At 39.6% G+C, this 26,492-nt stretch overlaps 1 protein-coding gene across 4 annotated transcripts in view; it reads right to left on the bottom strand.

The window, feature by feature from the left end:
- Positions 1 to 26,146, bottom strand: part of LOC137170897 (myocyte-specific enhancer factor 2C-like) — a 40,291-nt gene extending 14,145 nt beyond the window's left edge. For 2 of the 4 annotated variants that reach the window (XR_010924683.1, XM_067574528.1), the window contains exons 1-4: positions 25,928 to 26,145; positions 21,875 to 21,974; positions 10,840 to 11,018; positions 7,987 to 8,190 (exon numbers count right to left, since the gene is read on the bottom strand). Coding sequence is in view for 3 of the 4 variants with exons in the window: in XM_067574528.1 (XP_067430629.1) it covers positions 7,987 to 8,190; positions 10,840 to 10,893 (258 nt within the window). In the remaining variant the exon portion in view is untranslated. Of the gene's footprint in view, positions 1 to 7,986; positions 8,191 to 10,839; positions 11,019 to 21,418; positions 21,667 to 21,874; positions 21,975 to 25,927 lie in introns of those variants that run through there. The other 2 variants (XM_067574530.1, XM_067574529.1) reach the window with 2 other exon arrangements.
- Between the last annotated feature and the right edge of the window lie 346 nt (positions 26,147 to 26,492).

Here is a 26,492-nt window from a genome sequence, read left to right as displayed (position 1 = left end):
AGAGAAAAAAAATCAGATATTATGCTTTCATTATAGTAAAACAAGCAAAACCAAATATTTAAATGTCATGTGACCTGGATTCTTGATGCACAGATTTAATGATACTTAAAGCATCTGTAATCTAAAGATTATTTTTATTATACTAATGTCTGATCTGTCAGTGTGTAACGTGTAACTTTATAGTGAGTTTCAGCTCGTTGTTTATCTGTCCGGCTGCAACTTTACTGTTCTGGTTCACTCTCAGCGCTCTCATAGAGTCGTTTTGGGCCGCAGCGGGCAGCTGGTTCCAGAGAAAAAGCTGTAAAAACCCCGCTGTACACTACCTGCTCAGCACCAAAGTAGAATATTTTCTTGTGAAATGTTGTGGAGTGAGCAGCATAAAATGGAAATACTCCAGTAAAAATATGCATGAAGCATGAAGGTCCCGGGTTCCTCTCTGTGTGAGTTTTGCATGCTCTCTCCGTGTTTGTGTGGGTTTCCACCGGGCGCTCCGGTTTCCTCCCACCATCAAACACATGTATGCTAGGATTAATACTCCTGTCAGTGCCCCTCCTGACCACTGGCACCAGCAAAAACAACTGGGGTCGGTCTGCTCCTAGTGTCCAGGACGGGTCGAATGCAGAGGACGACGTTTCGACATATGTGAGCGCTGAGAAATGACAATAAAAGAAATCTTAATCTTAGTCCTGTTACTTTCCACCACTGTTCAGGAATGTCAGGGTGTGTGTGTGTGACAGGTGGCTTGAACAGCTTCCTGGAGGACAGGTGGAGCGATGGATGCTGTAATATCATACCAGCCCCCCCCACCCCCCCTTCTCCTTCTCCCCTTCCCCTCCTTCCTCCTCCCCTGCTCCTAAATCCATCCACACCTCTGCTGCCCTCACTGCTTTTCTTTCCATCGATTTTTTCCCTCAGTTTCGGTTTCTTCCACTGCTCTGTTTTTCGTGGGTGGTCTCCTTCTCCTCCTCCTCCACCACTTCCACTTCAGATGATGCTACGAGTACATGTGTTCTCCAGTTAGTGTGTATGTGTGTGTGTGTGTGTGTGTGTGTGTGTGTGTGCCAAGGAACATGACATGCAGCTTTTTACACCATCCCACTACTACCGCTAAGGCAGCAGATGGATCTTTTATCCAAACTTAGAGAAGGAACTAAACCTACATGATGTACGAAATAACATTTTAAACGCTTCCTGTCATTTCCTAATAATTTCAGAGCTGTGTACTAATAACAGAGATTAGAGACAATGGGCTTCATGTGAGAACATAATCACGTGTCCTTGTGAACACTGAAAACAGATTTTGCTTTAAGGGCTGCAACTAACAATTATTTTCATTATCGATTCATCTGCCGATTACATCTCCATTCACATCTCAAGACACTGAGTGCTTTTGTTTATCTTGTACGTTGTGTTAACTCACATTGTACAGATCAACTCAGCGTCTACGACATGTAGCTCGTAGTGATGAAACTACAGAGGATTATCAGTGACTCTGCAGCTCCTTGCGGCTTTATGGAGCTTTATAGTGAGTTTCAGCTCGTTGTTTATCTGTCCGGCTGCAACTTTTACTGTTCTGGTTCACTCTCAGCAGCTCTCTTAGTGTCGTTTTCAGAGAAGAATCTCTAAAAAGCCGCTGTACACTACCTGCTCAGCACCAAACAGCAAACACACACAGTTAGCTGTAGACTAGCTGGTGAACATAGTGGAGCATTTAGCAGTCTTTTTTCTCCACACATTCTTCTGCCTTATCAAAATCTGGCACCTACATTACCCACAATGCAACTCTACTGCCAACAGTTCAGTTGAAGGTTTGGGTGTGTTATGCTAGTAGCGGCTAATGTAGCCTGGAGCTGCTAGCCTCCAGCAGAGATGAGGAGCTAACCTCACTTCTCTCTAACTTTTATTACTTTTCAAACTTGTAGTCTTCAGCCCCAACCGACACTGACTCAAGTGACATCACTTGAGGCAATTTATCAGATTTACCCTTTAACTGTTTTGGTTCAGTCCCACGGCTTTCATCAATGTTGTTTCCAGCATAAAAGCTCTAAAAAGCCACTGTACACTACCTGCTCAGCACCAAACAGACACAGTTAGCTGTAGACTAGCTGGTGAACATAGTGGAGCATTTAGCAGCTAAAGAGCCAGATATTTCCCTCAGGAGTTGGTAGAGAGCAAAAACAGAAGCTAAAAGAGAGTGAATATTGGACTTACATTCACCAGGTGGACAGAAACACGACTCCACATGAATGATAATGTTTCTCTTTAACTGCTGGATGTGGAAATAACATATCAACTTAAAAGCATATTCAGCTTTTTGTGGTTTTCTGTTATTTATATCCTGTTATGATGTTGGAAACTTGAGGTGAATGTATGTAGAAATGCTGCCTGCAAGTCAAAAGTCAGGGCTTCAACCTGCTCTCCGCACTGTTCACAAGATTTTTTTTTACAAGCTGACATCAGCCCATCACACATGCCCATAAATGGCCGTCTGTTCAGTAGCCTTGGTCGCTAATGTTAATGCTAAGCTTTCTCCCATGTGTTGTTCACTCTCATATTTCAGATCTGATTCAGCTCAAACATTTACAGATGGATTTGAGAAGTTGACATTTGGAGTAAAGAAGGAGACAAAAAAAAGTGAAATCCTGCTACTATAGTTTGTTTACATAGCCTCCGGAGCCGGAGGAAGCTTCCGGAAGCTGACCAATCAGAACAGAGTCGGCTCATCATGAGGGCGGGGTCTTAAAGAGACAGGAGCTAAAATGGCCTGTTTCAGACAGAGGCTGAACTGAGGGGCTGCATAAAAGGATCAGTAGAAGATTAATAAGGAGATTTTAAATGTAAATCATGCAAATATATTCAAGTACAGCCCCAGAATATAAATATAGAGCTGGAAATGTGCAGAATATGTCCTCTTCTAAAAACATTCTGGGAAGTACACTCATTCGCTTTCTTGCCAAGAGTTAGATGTGATATAATACGGAGCCACTGCCAGCTGTCAGCTAACTTAGCTTAGCACAAAGACTGGAAACACTGGGAAAACAGCTCTGTCTGGCTCCGTCTGAAGGTCATAAAAATCCAGTTTCCCAGCACCTCTTAAACTCACAAATTAACACCTTATATCTTTGTTTGTTTTAACAGCAACTTCCCGAAAAACACTGGACACAATAAAGTCAAAAAGGAACTGTGAAAGAGTTTAAGGACTGTGTCACTTTAAAAACATCTCTATTGCTCAAAAAAAAAAAAAAATGACGAGTCAGAGGGGAAAAATGAAATAGGGAAGAGGGGGAGGTTGTGGGGAACGAAGTCTCAGTTACTCAGCCTCAAGTTGCTTCTCTTCCTTTTCTTTATTTTCCTTCAGTGGCTCACAGTTATACACACACACACACATACTCACAGCCCATCATTGCTATTCTTAGCTGTGTCCTGGACTATTTTTAGACCACTACCGGTTTCCAGCCATTTAGCAGGGAGGGATCGCAGCCAACACAAAGGAACTGGATTTACTCTGTGAGCATGTGAGCGTCACTGTGTGTGTGTGTGTGCGTGCGTGCTTGTGCTTTATTGAAAACTTCATCTGTTTCTAATCTGAAACAGCACAGAGCCACAGTTAAACACACACACACACACATACGGAGAGAGAGAGAGAGAGAGAGAGAGAGAGAGCAGGCCGAAGCAAAACAAGGTTAGCAGAGTAAAAGTGAGGAATGCAGAACTCCTCAGATTTATATTTAGAAACAAGGTTCCCAGGCTAAATGAACGCAATACAATAAGCTGATACTTATCTGGCCTGTAGCCTGTATAGACACACACACACACACACACACACACACACACACACACACACATACATATACACAGGCACATGCCAACCCGCCACATGAGAGAAAAAAAAAAGATGACCAAAACAAAGGAGCCTCTCTTCTACTAAATTCCTGTCTGGCTGATATTTCATTGCTGCACAGTCTTTTCACAGCTACTATCACACTCTCCAGCCTCCCGTTTTCTCCTCCACGAGTGCATAAAAACAGAAGAAATTAAGAGCTAAATAACTGATTAATCGATCAACAGAATAATTGATTCATTGTGAAGTTGTTTTACAAGAAAAAAAAACGTCCCTTTGTTTTAGCTTCTCAGAAACAGGAAATTGCTTTTTGTCTTTGTTCGATTGACAGAAGATTAATCAGCAATAAGGCTGCAACTAATGATTATATTCTTTATCGATTCATTGATTAGTTGCTAATTTAATGTTTTTCTTTGTCGTACGTGACAGTAAACTGAGTATTTTTTGGGTTTTTGACTGTTGGTTGGACAAAACAAAACATGTGAAGGTGTGACCTATGACTCTGGGAAACTGTAACGCCCAATTTTTTTTCAGTATTTTTTGATATTTTATAGACAAAAATGATTAATCGAGAAAATAATCTGCAAATTAATCGATAATATAAATAACTGTTAGGTGCAGCTGTAGTTTTATGTGAAAGTAAACTGAATATATTTGGGTTTTGGACTTTTAGTCAGACATAACAACAACTTGATGAGTAGTTGAAGCCTGCTAGCAGCGGCTACATATTAGCACCGTAGCTAGCATGAATCCCAAACTTTCCTTGGTGCTGTTAATATTAAAGGAATAGTTTAACATTTTAGGACATATTCTCTTTCTCTCTGACTGTGAGATGAAACTGATTGATATGAGTCTCGTGTGTGTGTTTGTATTCAGTGTGGACTCAGGGTCAGGACGCAGTTAGCCTAGCTTAGCAGTTAGCCTAGTTTAGCATTAAGGCAGTAAACAGGGGAAGGGTTAGCATACAGGGGTTAAGATATGTGCATACTGGAATATTTTAATTAGGATCTGCTCGGGACAGCTTGTCAAGACAATCTTAATTATAAGTAAATGATAATTAGAATCACGACTCTTGCAATTAAAACTGCAGTTTGTTCAAAACTGCAGTTTCAATACAAAAAAACTATCAACGGTTTCCAGACTTTTCCCTCCTCAGTTCGCTGCTGAACGAGACAAAAAAAAAAGAAAAAAAAATTATCTGAACAGGCAGGAAAAAGGAAGCAGGAGAGCGGCGAGGGAGGAAATGTCGTACAGAGGTTAAAGTGGAGTCAGACACAAGCGACAGCAGCAGTAAATAACCCGGCTAGTTCAGGATTGTGTGGATCCACTGCAGAGATGAGAGGTTGCCTGCACAGATTATAGTAACGAGCTAAACAGGATTGCGGTAGATTACAGAGGATTACAGAGCAAGTAAGCCTGGTTCTGAAGGGGTCAGCCAAGAGGCCATGTGGTGGGCCGCGGGGAGGGAAAAGCCCGAGCGCACACACACACGTACAGTATGTACATGTGCACACGAGGGAACAAGAGCACACATCATCTCCTCCTTATAACATGACGCTCCTGCTGACGAGAGCAAACTTTATGCTTTTATTTTAGTTTGTGGGTGTCAACAAGCAAATAACTGGTGTACTATGTGTGATAATGTTATTAATAGTTCATTTTTCATAACTGATTAATAGTTTTTCTCTGGTTACAGCTTCTCAAATGTGAATATTACCTGTTTTTTTAGTTTATTATGATGGTGAACTGAATATTTTTAGGATTGGACTGTTGTTTGGGGCATTTGAGGACGTCATGGTAGGTTTTGGGAAACAGTGATCAACATTTTTTACCATTTTAGAGAAGTTGTTGAGGTTTTAAAAAATGCAACGAGGTGCAGCCGGACCGCAGCAGAGTTTGGTTGAGACAGAAACTATAAAGCTGAGAGTTGTGAGAGTTCTCTGTTAAGACTGAGATGAGGTGTTGTAGAGAGTTATTGCTTTGGGCAGGAAAGATTTCCTGTGTTGGTCCTTGTGACAGAGAATCAGTGGTTTTCAGTCCTGGTCCCTGCATGATTCAGATGTTTCCCTGCTGCAACACACCTGATTCAAATGATCAGCTCGTCATCAAGCTGTGCAGAGGCCTGATTAACGACTCGCTCATTTGAATCAGGTGTGTTGGAGCGAGGGAAAAGTGTCTGACGGTGGTCAGGATTATCCATAACGGAGGACAGTTAGGTGTCCTCGTCTCCAGCACAACTTCAAAGGTGTCTGGTTTGCAGCCGATTACGGAGGTCGACCTTCCTAATCAGTTTATTAGTCTGTTGGTGTTGTCGGCTACAGACTACAGTAGAGTAAAGTGCACTGGCCTCTGCTTCCTCATGAAACAGAGTCTGCTCATCCCGTTCTTATACGCAGCCTCCATGTTGGTCTTCCAGTTCAGTCTGTTGTCGACGTGGACGCTGAAGTCCATGAAGACGACGGCTATGCAACCCCTGATTATTCTGGCGCGTTCATAAACCAAATTCATCAAGAAAATAATAATGAGTTGCAACCCTAGTTTACTCTACTATTCATACTTATTTTATTTATATATTGTACAATATTAAACATGAATGTCACAGTATGATGTATTGTACCAGAGTTAGCTTAAAGCTAAGGCTGCAACTAACAGTTATTTTCATTATCGGTTATTTTCTAGAATAATCAATTAGTTGTTTGGTCTATAAAATGTCAGAAAATGTTGAAATGTTGATATCAAATGTCTTGTTTTGTCCACAATCCAAAGACGACTAAAGAAACCAGAAAATATTCACATCTGAGACGCTGGAATCAGAGAATTTGGACAATTTTCCTCTTAAAAAACAACAACAACAAAAAAATTATTAGATTATCCAAATACAAACATATATTAAACAACTGAAACCAGTTTTTTAAATGAAGACAGGAGCAGGAGGAACAGCAGGAAAGAAAACACCTACTGCTGATTGTATTCACTGCCAGTGTTACAGCACCTGACTGCCTGGAGTTTGACTTTTGACAGCTTAAGTTTGACCTTGGTGACATGGTGTGCTTAGCGAATGTCCACAGTGTGTGTGTGTGTGTGTGTGTGTGTGCCTCACATGCACACACACACACTTGCTATTGTGTTCTCCTAACACTATTACATAAGTCAAGGCAGAACAAGCTGCCGCCTAGTACATACTGTATTGCTCTGTGCTGGTACAATGCAGTCACAAACACAAACAAACACAGAGGTGTGGCTCTGAATCCGACTTACACACATTCTTACTGGAGCTGCAACGATTAGTCGATCAGCAGAAAACTATTCTGATAATCGATTAATCATTTTGAGTAATTTTTAAATTTTTTCCAGCTTCTTAAAGGTAAATATTTTCTGGTTTAGTTAATCCTCTGTGACTGAATATCTTTGGGTTGGTGGACAAAACAAGACATTTGAGGACGTCGTCTTGGGAAACAGCGATGGCCATTTTTTACCATTTGCAGATTAATCGATAATGAAAATAACCTTCAGTTGCAATAATTGTAAATTATTGTTATGTTAATTGTTTTTCTGTTTATAGATTAATCCTCCCAAAAGCCCAAATTGACATATTCAAACTGTTTTGTGCGACCAACAGTCCAAAAAACCTAAAGATATTTTAGATAATTAGTTTAATATAAAGATATTATGAGGATTATTATAAATGTAATTGTAAACCATTAGTGAATAGTAATCGAAAAAAATCGTCAGATTAATCAATGATTGATCGTTAGTTGTATCCCGACTATTTTGAGTCTTTTTTTTTTTTTTAGCTAAAATGCTAAACGTTAGCTGGTTTTAGCTTCTCAAATAGAAGAAACACTTTTCTTTTTTGCATAATGAGTACTTTTACTTTTACAGGAAATACAATTTTACCAAAGTAAGATGGTGAGTGAAGGACTTTTCTTTACAGTATTGCTGTTTTTACTAAAGCATTTATTTTGATTAAATGATCAAAACTTCACGAACGTGCATCTGCTCACGCACAGGTTGTGTTCATCAGGTTGAAACGATAAAGTTACGAGGTGGTTTACAGTTACCATCCGGATAAAACTCAGAATAATAAAAATAAAAAATGTTCCTTGCCAGTTGTTGTATATCTGTGTAAAGTATATGTTACTTACATCCACGATGTCGGAGTTGGTCCTGCTCTCATGTGGCTCGTTGTATTCTGTGTATTTGAGCAGAACTTTGTCCATGTCGGTGCTGGCGTACTGAAACAGCTTGTTGGTGCTGTTGAAGATGATGAGGGCGATCTCGCAGTCGCACAGCACGCTCAGCTCATACGCTTTCTTCATCAGACCGAACTTACGCTTGGTGAATGTCACCTGGACAAAAAGAAGAAGGTAAAGAGGGAGAAAAGAAACAAAAAAACGTCTTTAATGGTGGATTTAGAGCTGCTTGAGCTGTACACCCTCATTTGATTTTCAGAATATTTTAGAGCATTATTGATTGTTTATGGCTGATATTGTATATTTTAGCCCACTAACTGTCTCAGACAATATCAGTTTAAAGGTTTTGAGTAAAATGTCTTGACAAGCGCCATCATCAGGTCAGTTCGAATCTGTCTTAAACTCTTTGGTTTGTGACCAAATATCTGCAAAACTAATGACATTAGCATCAGCCTCAGCTGTACTACTGAATGTACTGTAACTAAATAGTTGTCAAATAACTTTCTGCCAATCGACTAATCGATTAATCAACTAATCATTGCAGCTCTAAAACATACTTGCTAAACGTTAGCATGTTAGCTTTGTCGCTGTGAGCATGTTAGCAAGGTGACATTAGCATTTAGCTCAAAGCATATTAATCTAAGCATATACCAAAGTATATTATTCCTGCAGAGCTGCTAGCGTGTTGTACTGTAGACTCCAAATATTCATTATAATGATCTAAACTGCTTTTTTTCTGTGGTCAAACTTAAAGTGAACACCTGAAATATCGCTAATAATCTGTCGAGAGCTGCAACGATTAATCGATTAGTTGCCAACTATTAAATTAACGGCCAACTATTTTGATAATCAATTGTTTGGAGTCATTTTTTAAGAACAAAATGTCCAAATTATCTGATTCCAGCTTCTCAAATGTGAATATTTTCTGGTTTCTTTAGTCCTCTATGACAGTAAACTGAATATCTTTGAGTTGTGGACAAAACAAGACATTAAGATGTCACCTTGTGCTTTTATGGATCAAACAACTAATCAATTAATCAAGAAAATAATCAACACATTAATCAATAATGAAAATAATCAGTAGTTGCAGCTCTAAAACTGTCACTGCACAGGAAAACTCTACACTATATTAAGTAGAGTAGGCTGTGAAGGATGTTTACAACAGACACTTCGAGTCATAATTTTGCCGTTCACCATTGTTATCTATTAAAAAAATAAAACCCAAGTTGTAGTAATCTGCAGTTTTTCCTTTTAGCATTGGACCGTTAGCTAAGGAGCTAAAACTTTAAAGATAAAGCCCCTCTCTATGTCTCTAGTTTACACACACATATCAGTATGCCATCACACAGTCCAGGGTCAGTCCTGCCCTGCTGCCGGGGTCAGGAAGCATATGTGCCTGCATTTCCTGTCATAACAGGAAAAGACAAACCGCTCCCCCAGCCAGGAGCTGATGTGTGTGTGTGTGTGTGTGTGTGTGTGTGTGCACTTGTGTGTGACAGTGCACACATGCAAAACTCCCATTGACAAAAAAACTCTCATTTCTCAGTTGTCATGTTTTTCGCATTGAGTCCGGCAGGTTAATAAGGCGTCTTTTTTTTTTTTTTTTTGAAAACAGACTCAACACACAATCAGAGTCATGACTTGTGGGGATCATATGACACAATATCAGCAGTTTGAGGAACTATAGTGTGTCTGTGTGTGTCTGGTATTGTGTTTGGGCGTGAGGCAGAGAGATAGAGTGAATGAATGTGTGTGTTTTGAGGAACAGTTCAACATTTTTGGGAAAGATGCTTATTCATGTTCTTGCTGAGAATTAGAGACAAAAGGTTGATTCCACTCTTATGTCTGGACGGTAAATATAAAGCTACAGCCACTAGCCTTTTAGCTTAGCTTAGCACAAAGACTGGAAACAGGGGGAAACAGCTAGCAATGCTCTCCAAAGGCCTACCAGCATCTCTAAAGCTCACATAAACACCTATGAAAACACTGATTGACATAATTTCACTTTCATTTTTGAACAAATTTTAAAAAAAACCAAGACATATCATGTTATCCTGAGCTTCAGAGGTGCTGATGGGCAAATTTTCTTTTCCCCTTTTTCCAGTCTTTAAATGGTATTCTGGCTCTTTTTTCCCACAGGAGACATGACAGCATAACCAGAACTATTTTTATATTGTTTTGTGTAATCAGTGTTGGTGGATTAAAACAGGAGCACTGTAATTTCCATACTCTTATGGATGAATAAATTGAAACTTGAACCTTTATGCTAAGCTAACCACCTGCTGGCTGTAACCTTATATTTAAAGGATAAGGCTGTGATTTTCTATATTTTTCTTATTGTCAACAAATCTCATGTTTGGATCCAAACCAACAATGAACTGATCTACTAACAAGTATTGTGTGTGTGTATCCAGAGCCTGATATATCTTATTCCTCTTATTCTGGCGTCTTAGCTAACGCCACACCGCTGCACTGGGTGACATGTTCCTTCATCATGAAGAGTTTGGTCATGTTAGCTTGTTTAGAAACGGCTCCAAAGACTAATAACAGCATCATGTTTTCAGTCTCCGGAGAGTAGTTCTGTGTAAGGCAGACGTCACTGAGCATGTGCAGGAATGTGGTTAGCTAGCTTCACCGGCTTGTTGTGCTACATATCACAACCTCTGGACTTTGTACTTTGTATCAAACTTTTCATAATAAATAAACGGAGTCACATCAACTTCTTATCTAACTCTCAGCAAGAAAGTGAACAAGCGTATTTCCCAAAACCGTTGAACTATTCCTTCAAGTGTTCTGTATGCTTACATGTCTGTTGCGCTCATCCATAATCCGCGCTATCTGAATCTTTTTTCTCCCCATCTTCGCTATTTTTTCGTTGTTTTTTCCCTCTTTTTTTTCCTCACAAACGTCTTCTCTTCTGGCTCCTTTTGATTGACTTTCAACTCCTCACGGTTTTTCACTTTTCAATCCCAAACTGCTGGCTCCTACAAAAAAAAAAAAAAGAAGAAGACATAATCATCAGAAAATTAATTATTCCCGGGTCACAAACTCCAGCACACACACACATGCCCTCACACGGATAACAGAAAGAGCATAAACTGGTTTTAAGATTCTGTGTCAAACTGAAAAGCTGTCAACATCTAATCATTTTCACGGCAATGAAAAACAACAAAAGGTAGCAAATCAAAACCTCAAACAGAAACAAGTATGAACACCACATCTAATTACTGGAAATGGATTTGCGTGTGGGTATCATGTCATGGTATATTACAGCGTTTAACCGCCATGCACGCACAGACAGGCAACATATTGTCTGTTTGCATGTGCTTCCATTCACCGCTGCATCCTCCTGACACACCCATGAGCTTCCTCGGGGGGGTGGAGGGGGCGGAGGGGGGGTTGTTCTTTAACCTCAGGAGGAAGTAAAACAACCAGGGATGTCAGAATGCAAATAATAAAGACTGATGAGTTTGTATGTTTGGCTCTATCACACACTGCATAAAAACATCTGTAGTTTTAAGAAACCACATCTGAAGCACAGATTTTTGTCTTAACCGCTCGGCGGTATCTAACCAGGAAACTTCCTCTCCAGGTGGAGCCGAGACGGAGCGGAAAACACCTCGACTGAATGCAGGAGGCTGAGACTCAAGCAATAATAGACCTAATAATAATGTCTTGTAGAGTAAAATGTGTTAACCATAAACACAAACAGCAATCACGTTGTCAGTCTCCGGAGAGTAGTTCTGTGTAAGGCAGGCGCCACTGAGCCTGTGCAGGAATGTGTTACTGTTTACAGCTTCGCTAGCTTGTAGCGCTACATATCACAACCTCTGGATTTTGTACTACACTGTAAATTTCTCATTTCTGAACTGCAGTACAAAGTCAAGAAGTTGTGAAAAAACTAAAAACTTGAGGGAAAGAAAATTAATTGGCAACTATTTTGATAATCGACTCATGGTTGAAGTCATTTTTCAAGTAAAAACTGTTAAAAATATGTTGGTTCCAGATTCTCAGATGTGAGGATTTGCTGCTTATCTCTGTTTTATTTAACTGTTAATTGAATACCTTTTAGATTTTGGACTGTTTGTCGGAGAAAACAAGACATTTGAAGAAGTTACTTGGGACTCGGGGAAACTGTGTTGGGCGTGTGTTACCACTTTTTGGCATTTCACAGACCGATTGATTAATTGGTTAAAAATAAGAGGAAATAACTGGCAGATTAATTGATGATAAAAAATAATCATTAGCTATTAACCCTAACCCTGTAGTGATGTCACTGGGTTCCCCAATCTCAGCAGTTACTTTGTTAAGTATAATATCATCATAACTGGTAGAAATGATGGTCAAAACTATAAAAAAATAAGTTGCAATGAACCAGAATCTTTCTTTAAAAGGAACTTCCACGTTGGCTCCAGGTTTCAGTCATGGTGTTGGCAGCTCAGATATCATGTGTGTATGACTAGAGTGCATGATGAATTTGTGACCATGTGGAAACACCAGTTAACACAAACACTCTTTTTAGAAAAAGAAAAAACCAAAAAAAACCCCATCACAGTTGACCCTTCACCCAAAACTATAAACACTTCCATTAACTCCCCCCCGGAGCATTTCCAAATGGTGTTATTGATTGTTGCGCATCGCTTTCAACACCACTTTGATCAACAGCACAGAAAGAAGAATGAAGCTTGTTCACTGAAGAGATAAATTGAAATTGTGGGTAACATTAGAAGAAAACATGAGAAGAAAAAGTGACTTTGTTCATTCATTTAGTCTATAAATTCTTTTGTATGTGTTGAGAAAAGAAAACCAGGTTAGTAGCATGTTTATGTTTTTACAAAATGAAAGAAACTGCACGACGGAGACGGTGAGAACATATTTTCTGTCTGTTTCATGTGATTTTCATATAAACAAGTAGATCAGCCCGACTGGATACTGATCCAGTATTAAGTGGCTGTAGTGCTGGTAGCTTAGCTAACTGAACTTCCTGTTAGCTACTGTAGCTAACAGGAAGGAAGTCCTCTATAAATGAGAAGACAAGTTTAAAATGCAACTAAAACATAGCATATGCAGGTATAAGTAGTGTCATCAGATTTGCCTGTGCAATATTCCACATTTATCATAAAGCAATAAGAAGCTGTAGTGCTGGTAGCTTAGCTAACTGAACTTCCTGTTAGCTACTGTAGCTAACAGGAAGAAAGAGTATAATATATACAGGTAGCATACTCAATGCAACTAAAACCTGTGCAATATTCCACATTTATGATTAAGCAATAAGACAACAGAAGGAGGTTAACCACCTAATAAATTATTATGAGATATAGCTGCCAATAGCTAGCGGGGAAAACAAAAGTGCTAGCCTCTTCCTGTTTTGGTTGCGCAATGGTTGACACACTTCCTTCGTGCCATAAATCGAGCCTGGGGAACCAACCTAAACACAGATGGTGTCTTTATTTTATAGCCATTACACTGTGCAATCAATATTTACTTCATAATGATGAGTTAAAGTAAAAAAGTTGTCTATTTCTGCAGCCTCTCCCATCATCCTTTTACTACTGCGAAGAGAAGATCTCCTGTCGTCTGTAGCTTTATTCTGACAGGATGAACATCTGAGGGGGAGGTTGGGATGATTTACTGGTCGCACTGTTTAGCGTCTAATGTCCTTAATTTCTGATGATTTCTTCTGGATAAATGATTATTAAAAAAAGAGCTGTGTTTCAGGAAGGAAATCTTTTTTGTGACTAATTTTAGAGCTCGGTACAGAAAACAAGGTGGTTTGTTTGTAATTTAAAATATGTCTGACTAACGTTTCACCACTGCAGCTGTGTTTTGGTGTCTTTGTAAGTCCATGTGGGCTCAGTACATGTATGTACATGACACAATAAATAACTAAACATGCTCCAAATATGCTCCTCGTTATTGAACTCTTGCTTCGACACAGTGGAGAAACGACAGGATCTGGTCTGTAATAGGAGACGGACATGAAGTGAGGTGAATTAAGAGTCTTAAATCCTTCTCGGAGTCATAACTCAGTCAAATCTTAACACACAGACATGAAACACATATTGATATCATTCAGTGTGACTTACACTTCCCGTGGATATCATTATCTCCGATTATCTTGTTAATCTCTTGTGTGCCAGAGGGCAGGAAACACAGGACAAGTGGGGAAACACTGTCTGTGTTGTACTGTAAAGGTAGATTAAAGATCGACCTGTGCAGGACTGTCGGTGCATGCAGCGTACGTCAGTGTGTGTGTGTGTGTGTGTGTGTGTGTGCCATGTGACCTGTGTCTTGCTCCTAAAGTGGAGCTTAAAAGCTTGGGTCGCAGAGTTAACTGGATGTTCACACACGCTGAGACAGACGCACACAAACACAAACACACACGGCAGGTTTTCTTGGCAGCTCTGTGCCGTCATCACAGCGTGCTTTCTTTCAGGAGGTGCCAGCACTCAGGCACCGAGGATGAAATGGAGAATAAATTTGGGATTTGAGAAGATGTAAGAAGATGACGGAGGTGTTGTTCTCCGAATAAAAAAAAAAAAAAAAAAAGAAAGAAGAAAATGACTGTGGTGCTCCCTTTAAGTCAACACAGCTCCTCAAATGTTCAAATGATCCTTTTGTTTCATCTCTTCATCATCATTAAAATGACTTTAAGACTTACATTATATTAAACTATGGCCGCAACTTAACTTATTGAGGAATCTTTCAATTATTTTCATGATCGTGTTTGATCTGTTAAATCGTAAAATAACTAAAAATGTCCCAGTTTATAAAGTGATGTCTGTGATGTGATGATGTATTTGACAGCTTTAGTTACTTTTCAGATGAAGATTTGACACAATGGATAATATAACAAGCTTTTAAAATACAACACATTGTTAAAGATGAAACCAGTGGTTTCCAACCTTTTTGGCTTTTGACGTCTTACAAAAAGCAGTGTGTAGTCGGGGTCACATTTCACATGTCTATGAGTTGTTAACAGCTCCACCAAATAGTGACTTTTCCCTCTAAACTTCTCACATGCTTTCATTTCAATAAATGTTCAAATGATCCAATATTTCAGCAAAAATCAAAGATTAGAGAAAAAACTGAAAACAGATTTGTGTATCAGAACTTTGTTTTTTCGTCTTTCCTCTCCCATTAATCATCTCACGACCCCTCAGATTTATCTGCTGACCCTTTGGAGGGGCCCCGACCCCTAGGTTGGGAACCACTGGACTAAACTAGCTAACTGTATATAAAGTAGTGTAAACTAGCTCCACCTCCAGCAGCTACAACAGTAACATGCTGCTCTAACACTGATGCTTCACTATTAATAATCTAATGATGTCATATATAATAATATATCAGTCAGAGGGACCAAACCACTACTTTTACTGCAATACTTTAACTACATCAAGCTCATAATACTTATGTACTTTTACTGCAATACTTTAACTACATCAAGCTCATAATACTTATGTACTTTTACTGCAATACTTTAACTACATCAAGCTCATAATACTTATGTACTTTTACTATAGTAGGATCCTTCCTGCAAGACTTTTACTTATAATGGAGTATTTTTACATCACTCTATTGGTTTTTTTACTGCAGTAAAGGATGTGAATACGTCTTCCACTACTGGTTAGGGTCGTACGCAGCCTGAAAAGGAAGACTGTCGTCACTGCTCAGAACTGAAACTGAAAAAATGTGTTGCTTATAAATGCATTATATACATTTTATATACTTATATAGACTGAATTAATCAATTAATCAAAAAATAATCATGAAAATAACGATTAGCTGCAGCCCTGATAAACTTGAAGTCTGCTCCTCCTCCTCCTCCTGTTATTCTCTGCTTCTTGTTTTATACAGTAGGAATGTGCGAGCTGACAGAATTTTTTTTTTGCCATAATTGATGTGTTTTGTCACAACAAACCAAACACTTTGATTAAGCGCAGCGACGTGATACTATCAAAAAAAAAAAATTGTCTGCACACAAGCAGCGACATGCCAGCCGGAGAGCATTACATGAATATCTAGTGCCTGAGTCATGCTGCCTTCCTCGCTTCAGGAAAACAGGACAAGGATCAACACGGTTTAAATTTAGAGCTCTCACAGACGAGCACACTCAGCATGTTGTAGTAACTGGGAATTTTAGGGGCCCGCCTGAAGTCGTTGCATAAAACAATGAAAACTCTGCATGTGTGTGTGATTTAATGCCGAGCTTGATCTTCTCCAGGATGACAGCAAAAAAAAAAAAAAAAAACTCCACCCAACTCACGAACCCTCCCTGCTATTTATAGACTCCGTGTAAAATGCTCCAAAAATAAAAAAGGCTGAACTTTTTACCCCAAACAACAATACGACCTGTTTCTGGTTCACAGACAGAAAAAGAGCCGACTGTTGAACAGAGGAAGAGATGGAAATCAGCCATCTCACGCTCTCCTCAGCTGCTCCCCTCTGATTATTTTCCAACACGTTGAACCTCAGAGAGAGAGAGAGTCTGACTGTTTGCATGTGTGCTGTACGTTTTTTTTTTTTTTGTGAGAGAGCAGAGAGCGGCAGCTAACAGGCGACATGTGGCAGTGCCCTTGTATTCCTTGGCAGGACACTCTGCATGTTTCTGAGTCTGAGAGCCAGCGAAGGTGGGGGTGGGTGGAGGGTGGAAGGTGGAGGGTGGTGGGGGTGATGGGTGAGAGGGGAGGGGGGTGACAGACTGGAGGTGGATGGACAGCTGTGAATGGTCCCATGTGATCCTCTTTGCCTCCTGCTGTACTGAGGACTTTCAGGAAACCTAATGTCTTTTTTAGACCTACCTGGAAATGAACTCTAGATCGATTTAAAAAAAAAGAAAAAAGAAAAGAAAAGCCAGGAAGGAGGAAAAACCAGCTTATTTCTGACTGAATGTAATTAAAGTTATTAAAGTTTCCCTCCACTCAAAAAATCTTTTTCTTCTCGTTCTGGATGTTTGAGCTTCTCTGTGCAGAACGATGATGAATGTGCAGAGTTTGTTTTCACGTTCATCTATTGAAATTAGAGAGTTTCTCTGAGCTCGTTGATAATCCGATTTTTAAGGGGCGGAGCCTACGAGCGTGATTTGTGACATCACAAATAGTTCGGAGGCCAATTCTAATCTAATATTCAACTTACACAAGTGTGATGTGGAAACTTGAAGCCTCCGGTGCACGAACACTGAGGAGAAGGAGGATTTTAACAAGATAACTGAACTTTTTTCATGGGAAAAACCATATCAGAGATGAATTATTACTCAAAGTAGAGTATTATATACATCTTAAACATGTCTGGAGAGGATCTTTAAACTGTAAAAGGGCTGAATAATTAGAGGAATAGTTCAACATGAGAAGATGAGAAGATTGATGCCACAATCATGTCTGTACGCTAAATATGAAACGACCTTCAGTAGCTCCGGCTAGCTTAGCTCAGTTAGCTGGACGCCTACTAACACCTCTACAACTCACTGATTAACATCTTCTATCTTCTTTGTTTAAACTTAAACACGGATTGGCAAACCGTGCCGTGCGTCAACACAGTCGGTTAAACCTCCGTTCTGGCCCGTCTTGCTCTCTGTGAACTTTCAATGCAGCCGAATTCACGGTTCAGTCGTTCTCATTTGCATTTTCTTCTGTGTCTTGTCAGATAGTGAACTATGTTGACCAGCTTTCATTACCAAGCTGCTGCTGCTACAGATTAAATCATTCATTATGATCACAACACAGTTTAATGACAGCAGCTGTACTGTGAGATCGGCTAAACTGACTTTTAAAAAGAGTGATTACAGAGAAAGTTAGAAGCAACAAAAGGTTGTTCTATACAGTTTAAATACAGCTACATCTGTATAAATGGACCACAAACGTGTATTTATGCTTCTTTCTCTGTTGCGTTTACAGATATTTTGTGACTGTACTTCAATTGTACTACTCATTTTAAAAGTCAGCTATAGCTGTTCTGACAGCACAGCAGCTTGGTATGACTTCTGGTCTCCAGCAAGGCTGCAACTAACGATTATTTTCATTATCAATTATTGCCTTGATTGATCGATAAGTTGTTTGGTCCATAAAATGTTAAAAAATGGTGAAAAATATTGATCGTTGTTTCCCAAAGCCCAAGATGACATCCTCAAATGTCTTATTTTGTCCCGACCGACAGTCACAGAGGACTAAAGAAACCAGAAAATATTCACCTCTGAGAAGCTGAAATCAAAGAATTAAAAAAAAAAGAATCAAAACAATGAATCGATTGTCAAAATAGCTGATGATTAATTTAATAGTTGGCAACTAATCGATTAATCGGCTAATCGTTGCAGCTCTAGTCAAGAGTATTTATGAACATGATCAATCAATTCACTTCAACAGAAACATGCAAATGAGAACAACTACATCATTAATACACAGAGCAGGTGATCACAGAGTGGTCGTCAATCGTTCATGGTTTGCCGATCTATTCCTTCTGTTTATTGATCGCACAGATTTCAATATTTTTTTCTACCACATGACCTCTGGGCGGCTCGGTAGATGTGCAGTTAGAATGTGCGCTACATTACGATGACTAATGTTTCAAAAATGGTGGATAATGGTTCAACCTAATGCTTAAATGGACATAAAGATGCATTTTGTACTACAGTTAGAGTGTATTCAAACCTAAAGTGTTTGTTCTGGTCTGAATCAGTGGATGAGTTGGGAAACTTGTTGGTTCAGTTTCTCTTTACACACAATCAAGTCAAATCAAGCGAACCGAAATGCATCAAGAAAAGCCAGGTGAGAGCGTTCTCTCCTCTCGTTGGTCAGATGCATCTGGGGCGGGAGTGAGAACGTAAACACAGAACCTGAAGAAGCTCCTATCAGATATCAAGAAGACAACGTGATTGGTTGTTAGGCCAGGTCAGGCTAGCTGCTAGCGGCTAGCAATTGTTGATTGCTCTCGTCAGCGTCCCAGCATGCAAACATGCAAACTAGCTGAGTACGTCTTGTAGTCGGTCTGATGGAGGTCGGATCACGTTCCCACTACAAACAAACTGCTCCAGAACTGAACCAAGTTCAGATCTGAACAAACGAAGTGCAGCAAGCAGGAAAACCAACCAGAGTCCCGTTTAACCAGACTGAACGAAGCAGGTTTGAAAACAGCTCATTTCAATAAATTCATTAAATTAAAGGTCCAGTGTGTAGAATTTAGTGGCCTCTAATAGAACGGACTCGGCAGAAATGGAATATAATAAGGAGGCCACCATGTTCTACTGTAGCCCAGAACGGACAAACCAAAACACCGGCTCTAGAGCGGACCTTTCGTGTTTTTGCGTGGCCACTGTAGGTTCTTTTACCCACTTGGAAAGGGGAAGGACATTCAGTTGGATGTAATCTGCAACCTCAGTGCCACTAAATCCTACACACTGATCCTTTAAAGTATTACAGATTGTTTAACTGACCTTTCCTCCGGTACTTTATCCGCTCAATGAACTCTGAAAGCATTTGTGAAAGACATCAGCGGCCAATAACCCAATTTATCTTTCAGCAAAGCAATACCGATAATCCTAACGAGTGGGTGCAAAGATGAACCCTTTCATAACCCTTTAAAGCTGTATTACTGCATGAATACCTCAGTAACATACAGTACAAACTGATCGCCAGCGGGTATTTTGTTCACTGTATCGTCTCACACACAAACACCCGTCTGTCTGAATCTGTCTGACTGGAAGCTAAAGTACAATATGTCATGAACTTCTTTCATTACTGCAGAGAAAACAGGAGGTTAAGTTCGAACCTTCTATCTTAAACACAGAATTCCCCCAAAATCTTCTCCAGTGTAACATGAGTAACCAAATATATTGGCAAACAGCTGACTTTCAAATACCTGTCAGCAAAGTCACAACGGGATGTATGTGACGCAGAGCAACGTGACAACAAAATCCAAAGTGTATCATCAACTTAAAACAATGCAGACTAAATTACTGGTCAAAGTTCCTTTTGAGGTCTCAGATGTAGACGTCGGAAACCTGATCTGATGCATGTGGTTTGGTTCGGGACAGCCCTCTATAAGCAGTGAATGAGTCACTTTGTGGCCCAGAGAGTGCCACACCACATGCTCAGCATAAGTGTATGATATCACACCGACATGTGCAACATCTTTATAAGATACAGACACTCGCCTTATGCCTCCTGTGTGATCAACTGTGCGAGTATCAGTGTCAACAGCAGTGGAAGATTTCAGATGCTTTACTTAAGTAAAAATACTCCAATAAGTCAAGCATGAAAAAATCCTACTACAGCATAAGTATTTATGAGCTTGATGTAGTTAAAGTATTGCAGTAAAAGTAGTGGTTTGGTCCCTCTGACTGATATATTATTATATATGACATCATTAGATTATTAATAGTGAAGCATCAGTGTTAGAGCAGCATGTTACTGTTGTAGCTGCTGGAGGTGGAGCTAGTTTACACTACTTTATATACAGTTAGCTAGTTTAGTCCAGTGGTTCCCAACCTAGGGGTCGGGACCCCTCCAAAGGGTCAGCAGATAAATCTGAGGGGTCGTGAGATGATTAATGGGAGAGGAAAGAAGAAAAAACAAAGTTCTGATACACAAATCTGTTTTCAGTTTTTTCTCTAATCTTTGATTTTTGCTGAAATATTGGATCATTTGAACATTTATTGAAATGAAAGCATGTGAGAAGTTTAGAGGGAAAAATCACTATTTGGTGGAGCTGTTAACAACTCATAGACATGTGAAATGTGACCCCGACTACACACTGCTTTTTGTAAGACGTCAAAAGACAAAAAGGTTGGAAACCACTGGTTTCATCTTTAACAATGTGTTGTATTTTAAAAGCTTGTTATATTATCCATTGTGTCAAATCTTCATCTGAAAAGTGGAGTACAAAGTACAATATTTCCCTCTGAAATGCCCTCCCTCAGAGAGGAAGTATAAAGTAGAAACAAATGGAAACAATCAAGTAACTTGTAAATGTACTTCGTTACCACTGTGGCTCCTTGGACAAGATACTGAACTCCAAATGCGTATGTTGTGTATGTTGTGTGTGAATGGATGAGTGAGCATTAGAAACACTGTAAACCTGATGAGCAGGTTGGCAGTTTGCATGGCAGCCTCTGCCATCAGTGTGTGAATGGGTGAATGTTGGCTTGTATTGTAGAGCGCTTTGAGTGGTCGGAAGACTAGAAAGACGCTCTATAAATGTCTACTGATGGTCAACAGACTCTGTTTCATCTTAAGGGTCCATAAAGCAAATAAAGTTGGTAATTATTGGTGTATAGAGGTGATATTTTCCCGAAAATCATGAACAGAATAATACCAAAGTGTCCTCCAGAGAAACATCTTTGATTAATAACTTTCTCCAACTAATAACACCAGTTTTAGATCAATTTTCTTACCAGTTGCTGCTGTAGAAAAGTAACACACTCGTGCTTTCATTCCTCATGTGGCAGTGAGGTCTGTCACAGAAAAGTTACCGACTGTTTCCACCAGTCTTTGCCGTATGAAGTCCACCGGTCCCGGTAGCAGCTCCGCGCAAAAAGAAGCCCGTTAACCCGAGCTGCAGCTCCGGACTCCAAACTACCAACCAACCCGCCAAAAAAACAAACCCGAGCAGAGAAGAAACACTTCAACACAACACGAGATGTGTTCAAGTTACTTCAGACTGATGTGAGGAGAGGAGGATAATCCCGCCTGTGTTTGTTTCCTGTTGTTTATCAGTCATATGGCGTGGGAGCCCCGCACGGCCCGCATCACGCACGCACGCACACACACACGCACACACACACACGCAGTGAAGTACACCCACACTGTCCCAGCAGCAGCAGCAGCAGCCGGGAGGGATTTCAGCTTACCTCTCTCTCTCTCTCTCAGTTCCGCATGTCTGTTTTTATCTCCTGCGTCTCTCCGTCCAGCGGTGGCTCTCCTGCCGCACGCGCTTCTGTCAGCGCGCACCTGGACGTCAGGAGGCGGCATCATCACACACACACACACACACACACACACAGGCGCGCGTGCACACACACAGAGGAAATAAATAGAAGAGATCAGATAATGACCACAAAATATCGTGTGTTAGTCCAATTAAAATGATGAAATTAAAAGATGTGTGTGTTAAAATATATGTATTTAATTCCTATTTTCAACAGGTCCATGGTGCCCAAACTATAAAGGTTTAATATTTATTGTAGAGGTGTCACGTCTTTGCTCAGGTGCACTGCTGCCGTTCAGTGGAGACTATTGAAAGTGCACCAGCTGATCAATAAAGTCCTCATCCACTCAAAATCATGTTTGTCTTCTTGTTCTTTCAGTTGGATGTTTGTTCTCTTCTCCGTGTTTGTTTCACACTCATCTGCTGAAGGTAGAAGGTTTCTCTGAGTTCACCTTAAATTTCAGTTTAATATGTGAATCTAGCAGGATTTGTGACATCACAACCAGTTTGGAGCCAATCATGGTCCAGTATTTAATTTGTACAAGTGTGATGTGGAAACTCGAAGCCTCCAGAGCACAAACACTGAGAATGAACTTTCCAGTGAAGGAGGAGACATCTGGTTTCCAGCAGGAAAACAATAAGGGAGAAGGAGAGGATGCCATTTTAAGTAATTTAATTAGATAAGATAAACATATTAGACACTAATTATTATTCAAGCACAGTCGTTTAAATACATCTTAAACACTTCTGGAGGGGATCCTTAAAGTTTCCGTCCACTCAAAAATGTATTTTTCTTTAATTCTTTAGTTGGATGTTTGAGTTTCAGAGTTTCAGTTCAGTTTCAAAGACGTTGAATCTCAAGAACATATATTTTACACCTGTGACGTCATCAGTATCTTCTGGGAAAGATTATACACGTAAATCAATTTACAATCAAAAATGTTTCAATTTACAATTATAGAAAGCAGAAAAAAACCCAGTAAATCCTCACAAATGAGAAGCTTGAACTAACACATTTTGGGCATTTTTGCTTGAAAAATGACTCAGAATGATTAATCGATTATAAAAAATAGTTGCCGATTAATTGATTAACTGACTAATCGTTCACAAAACTACTTAAAAATTCTACCCCTAAAAAAAACGTCCAGACCTCTGAATAAAGTTGAACCGCTGGACACTGTAAAGTCATTTCTCAGTGTATCTGCACCAGCAGGCTTCATGTTTCCACATCACACAGTTGCATAAAGTTATTTTGTATTATGTGTCTCATCTTGTTTGTGCAGCGCTGACGTCACCGTACACGTGCATGTTGAAACTGTGACCCACCGAGAGGGACCGCAGGTGAGAATCACTTTTAAGCTGCAACATTTATGTGTAATATTGTACCTTACAAATAAAATTAAATAATAAAAAAAAATACTTCAGGAAAGTCTGTAAAGAGTCTGAATAGAAAAACATGAAGAAAACACGTGTGGACAGACAGATGTTTTGTTCCGTCTACATCTGGACCAGACAGCAGTCTCATGATTTATTGTAACAACACACAAAGCTCCTAATCATGCTTTCCTTTCTGCGTTATGAGGTCTGGTAAGTCATTAATTAAGAGGCAGCAATAAATGATCTTCTTGATTAATAGATTAATCATTTGGTCTATAAATGACAGAGAATAATAAAGAACGTCTTCTGTTCCACCTCATAACTCCTGTTAAACAGATTACGTCACGTCACACACGTGTATTCATGTGACTGTTTTGTTTTCGTGTCTGTGTGTTATTGCACCAAAAAGAGATTTTTTAATCTTTCTCATCTCACTGAAACGTGTATTTGTTCATGTTTTGCAAAATGAAATTTAAAATTTCAGTTAAAATCTGTTTATTTTTATTTGTTGAGCATCATCAAAATTCAAAGGAGGTTAATTCCATATTAAAACAATCAAATTACTTGTTAGTCGATGTGATTTTATTTCAGGTACACAAGAACTTAAATTATGACATGTTTCATACATCAACAGCAAAACTACAAAATGTATACACGTTTAATAAATCAAACAAAACTCACAGATCCGTCACACACACACATAAATATCATATCATAAATTATATCATCTGTAGTTGACGGGTGAGTGCCTTGATGTTGCCACTAAAAACTGAATCTGAAGATGTCACTCAGTCACTCAGAATTTAAAACTTATACATTTAAAAGTTTATAAAAAACAAAAGATGAAATTCAATTTAGCCAATTTTCCCAAAATCCAGAAACAAATCACAACGTTCAGTTTCACTAATACACTGATACACTGATTCAAAACCCAGAAAACATCATTCAAGTCAACTTTTAAAACCACGTTATCAACATATTCATATTCAGTCATCACAATAAAACAAGCTACAGCTGCTTTTTGTCTGGTTAACACCTGACAAAAACAATATTTAAAGCTGCACTTATCAATATTTTTGCATTAATAATGGATCAAATGACTGTATAATGTGGAAGGAGTTGTTCATAATGACAAAGCCACAGAGGATAATCAACTACTCTTCAGTTCCCCTCAGATTCAAAGATCTTTTAGCTTCTTTTGTTTCAGTTCAGTCTCATCAGCTGTTTTCAGCAACAAGCTCTGATAAATAGATCTAAACTGATAAATCAGCTGGAAATTTGCAGCTACATCGCCATATTTATACATGTCACAACTCTCTTTTCTTTCAAGGGAACTGAAGCGATCCTTAAATGTACGGAAGCCCTTAAATGCCATAAAGATTTGAATCTTATAAGCAACTAATGGTGAAATTCTTAATACTTTAAATACTGCTGAATCTTCCTCAACAGTCAATTTCAAATTTTCAATATAGTATCCAATATCCAAAAACTATAGCAATCCTGAGTAAAAATGTTTATGTTTTGAAAAAATATTATTGGCTGATTGGCTGACTTTTTAAACTCTCAAATATTGATATTGGTCTCAAAAATCTTTGTTCAGACTCAAACGTTGTTTGTCTGTCCAGCACAAAATGGCAGACAAACAAAGTTAAGGACCAGCTGGTGAACATAGTGCAGCATTCAGCAGCTGAAGAGCCAGATATTTTATTATTTAAGGGCGGCTGTGGCTCAGGAGCGGGTCGTCCACCAATCAGGAGGTCGGTGGTTCGATCCCCGGCTCCTCCGGTCCGCATGTCGAAGTGTCCTTGGGTGAGATACTGAACCCTAAATTGCTCCTGTGTGTGTGTGTGTGTGTGTGTGTGTGTGTGTGTGTGTGCGTGAATGATTAAAAACTCTTCCGATGAGCAGGTTGGCACCTCGCATGGCAGCTTCTGCCATCAGTGTATGAATGCGTGTAAATGGGTGAAAGTTGGCGTGTGTTGAGTGGTTGTTGGACTGGAACAACGCTCTATAAATGCAGCCCAGTCTGTAATTCCCCTCAGGAGTTGGTAGAGAGCAAAAACAGACTTCAGGTGGACGGAAACACGACTCCAAATGAACGATAATGTTGCTGTAAATAGGTAATTTGCTGACAACTTTTTTTTTAAGATCCATTTTGTATTTACTGCCACCAAGTGGAAAGACTGAAAAGATCAATTATTGCTGCTGTAATCCAATGCAACACTCTAGATTTCAACTGCAACGTCTACAAAACATCTGCTAAACCTACTAGATGTTTTCTAGAACTGATTAAAACTCAAATTTTGCTCAAGTTTCCTGAAGCCAAGTGAGTAGAATTCCCCTATTTAGCATTTATAAGCCAAATAAATGCTAAATAACTGACAACACTATAGTCCTACTTAAGACTTTTCTGTCTCATATCTTGTATAAGTGTGAATTCTCCTAATAATTATTAAAACAATTAAGTGACAAAGCTGTAGTCCTATTTATTAAGACTTTTTGATCTTCAAGACGCTGAGATCTGTTAAAGATTTTTTATATTAACACAGATAATCCATCACCACACACACACACATTGCTTCAGTTACAGGTCACTCACCAGTACTTTTTGTTCTGCCTTCACCTGGAAGTTTCCCCTGCAGCTCCAGCTGTGGGTTTTGTCAGTCAGTCAATCCCTTGTATCAAACAAGAAAGGATGTGTTTTTTTTAAAAAAACAAAAAGGGTAAAAGAAGTGATATTAAGCCAGACCAGCTGGCTTAGAAGAGGGAAACCCAGAACTGGGCTGCGTTTGGATCTGAGATCACTCCGCACTGAGCCGAGGTAGGTTACACTCATCAGACCCTGACGCTCAAACACCGCCCCCTCCGTCCCATCAACACACTCACAGTCTCATACCCTGTGACCTCCTGTGTCCGAGGCCTGTGGAGGAGTCTGGTCACCTGTCGCTGTCACTCGTGGTAAATTTAGCTCTGAGGTGTCACTGATGCTGCTGCCTGTGTGTGTGTGTTTGAATGTGTGTGTGTGTGTGTGTGTGCGGGAGAGAAAAATGTGTTGCTGACACTCAGGGCCTCCGAGGGCCTGGGTGTAAGAGCCCAGGATTACTGCTCCAAAGACCGTCGGCTCTACACATTACACACAGAAAGAGAGAGAGAGAGAGAGAGAG

This window comes from Thunnus thynnus, chromosome 19, assembly GCF_963924715.1.
Source record: "Thunnus thynnus chromosome 19, fThuThy2.1, whole genome shotgun sequence".
In the NCBI taxonomy this organism is placed as follows: domain Eukaryota; kingdom Metazoa; phylum Chordata; class Actinopteri; order Scombriformes; family Scombridae; genus Thunnus; species Thunnus thynnus.
The sequence above is the reverse complement of the archived record's forward strand: the minus strand, read 5'-3'. Positions and strand labels throughout refer to the sequence as shown.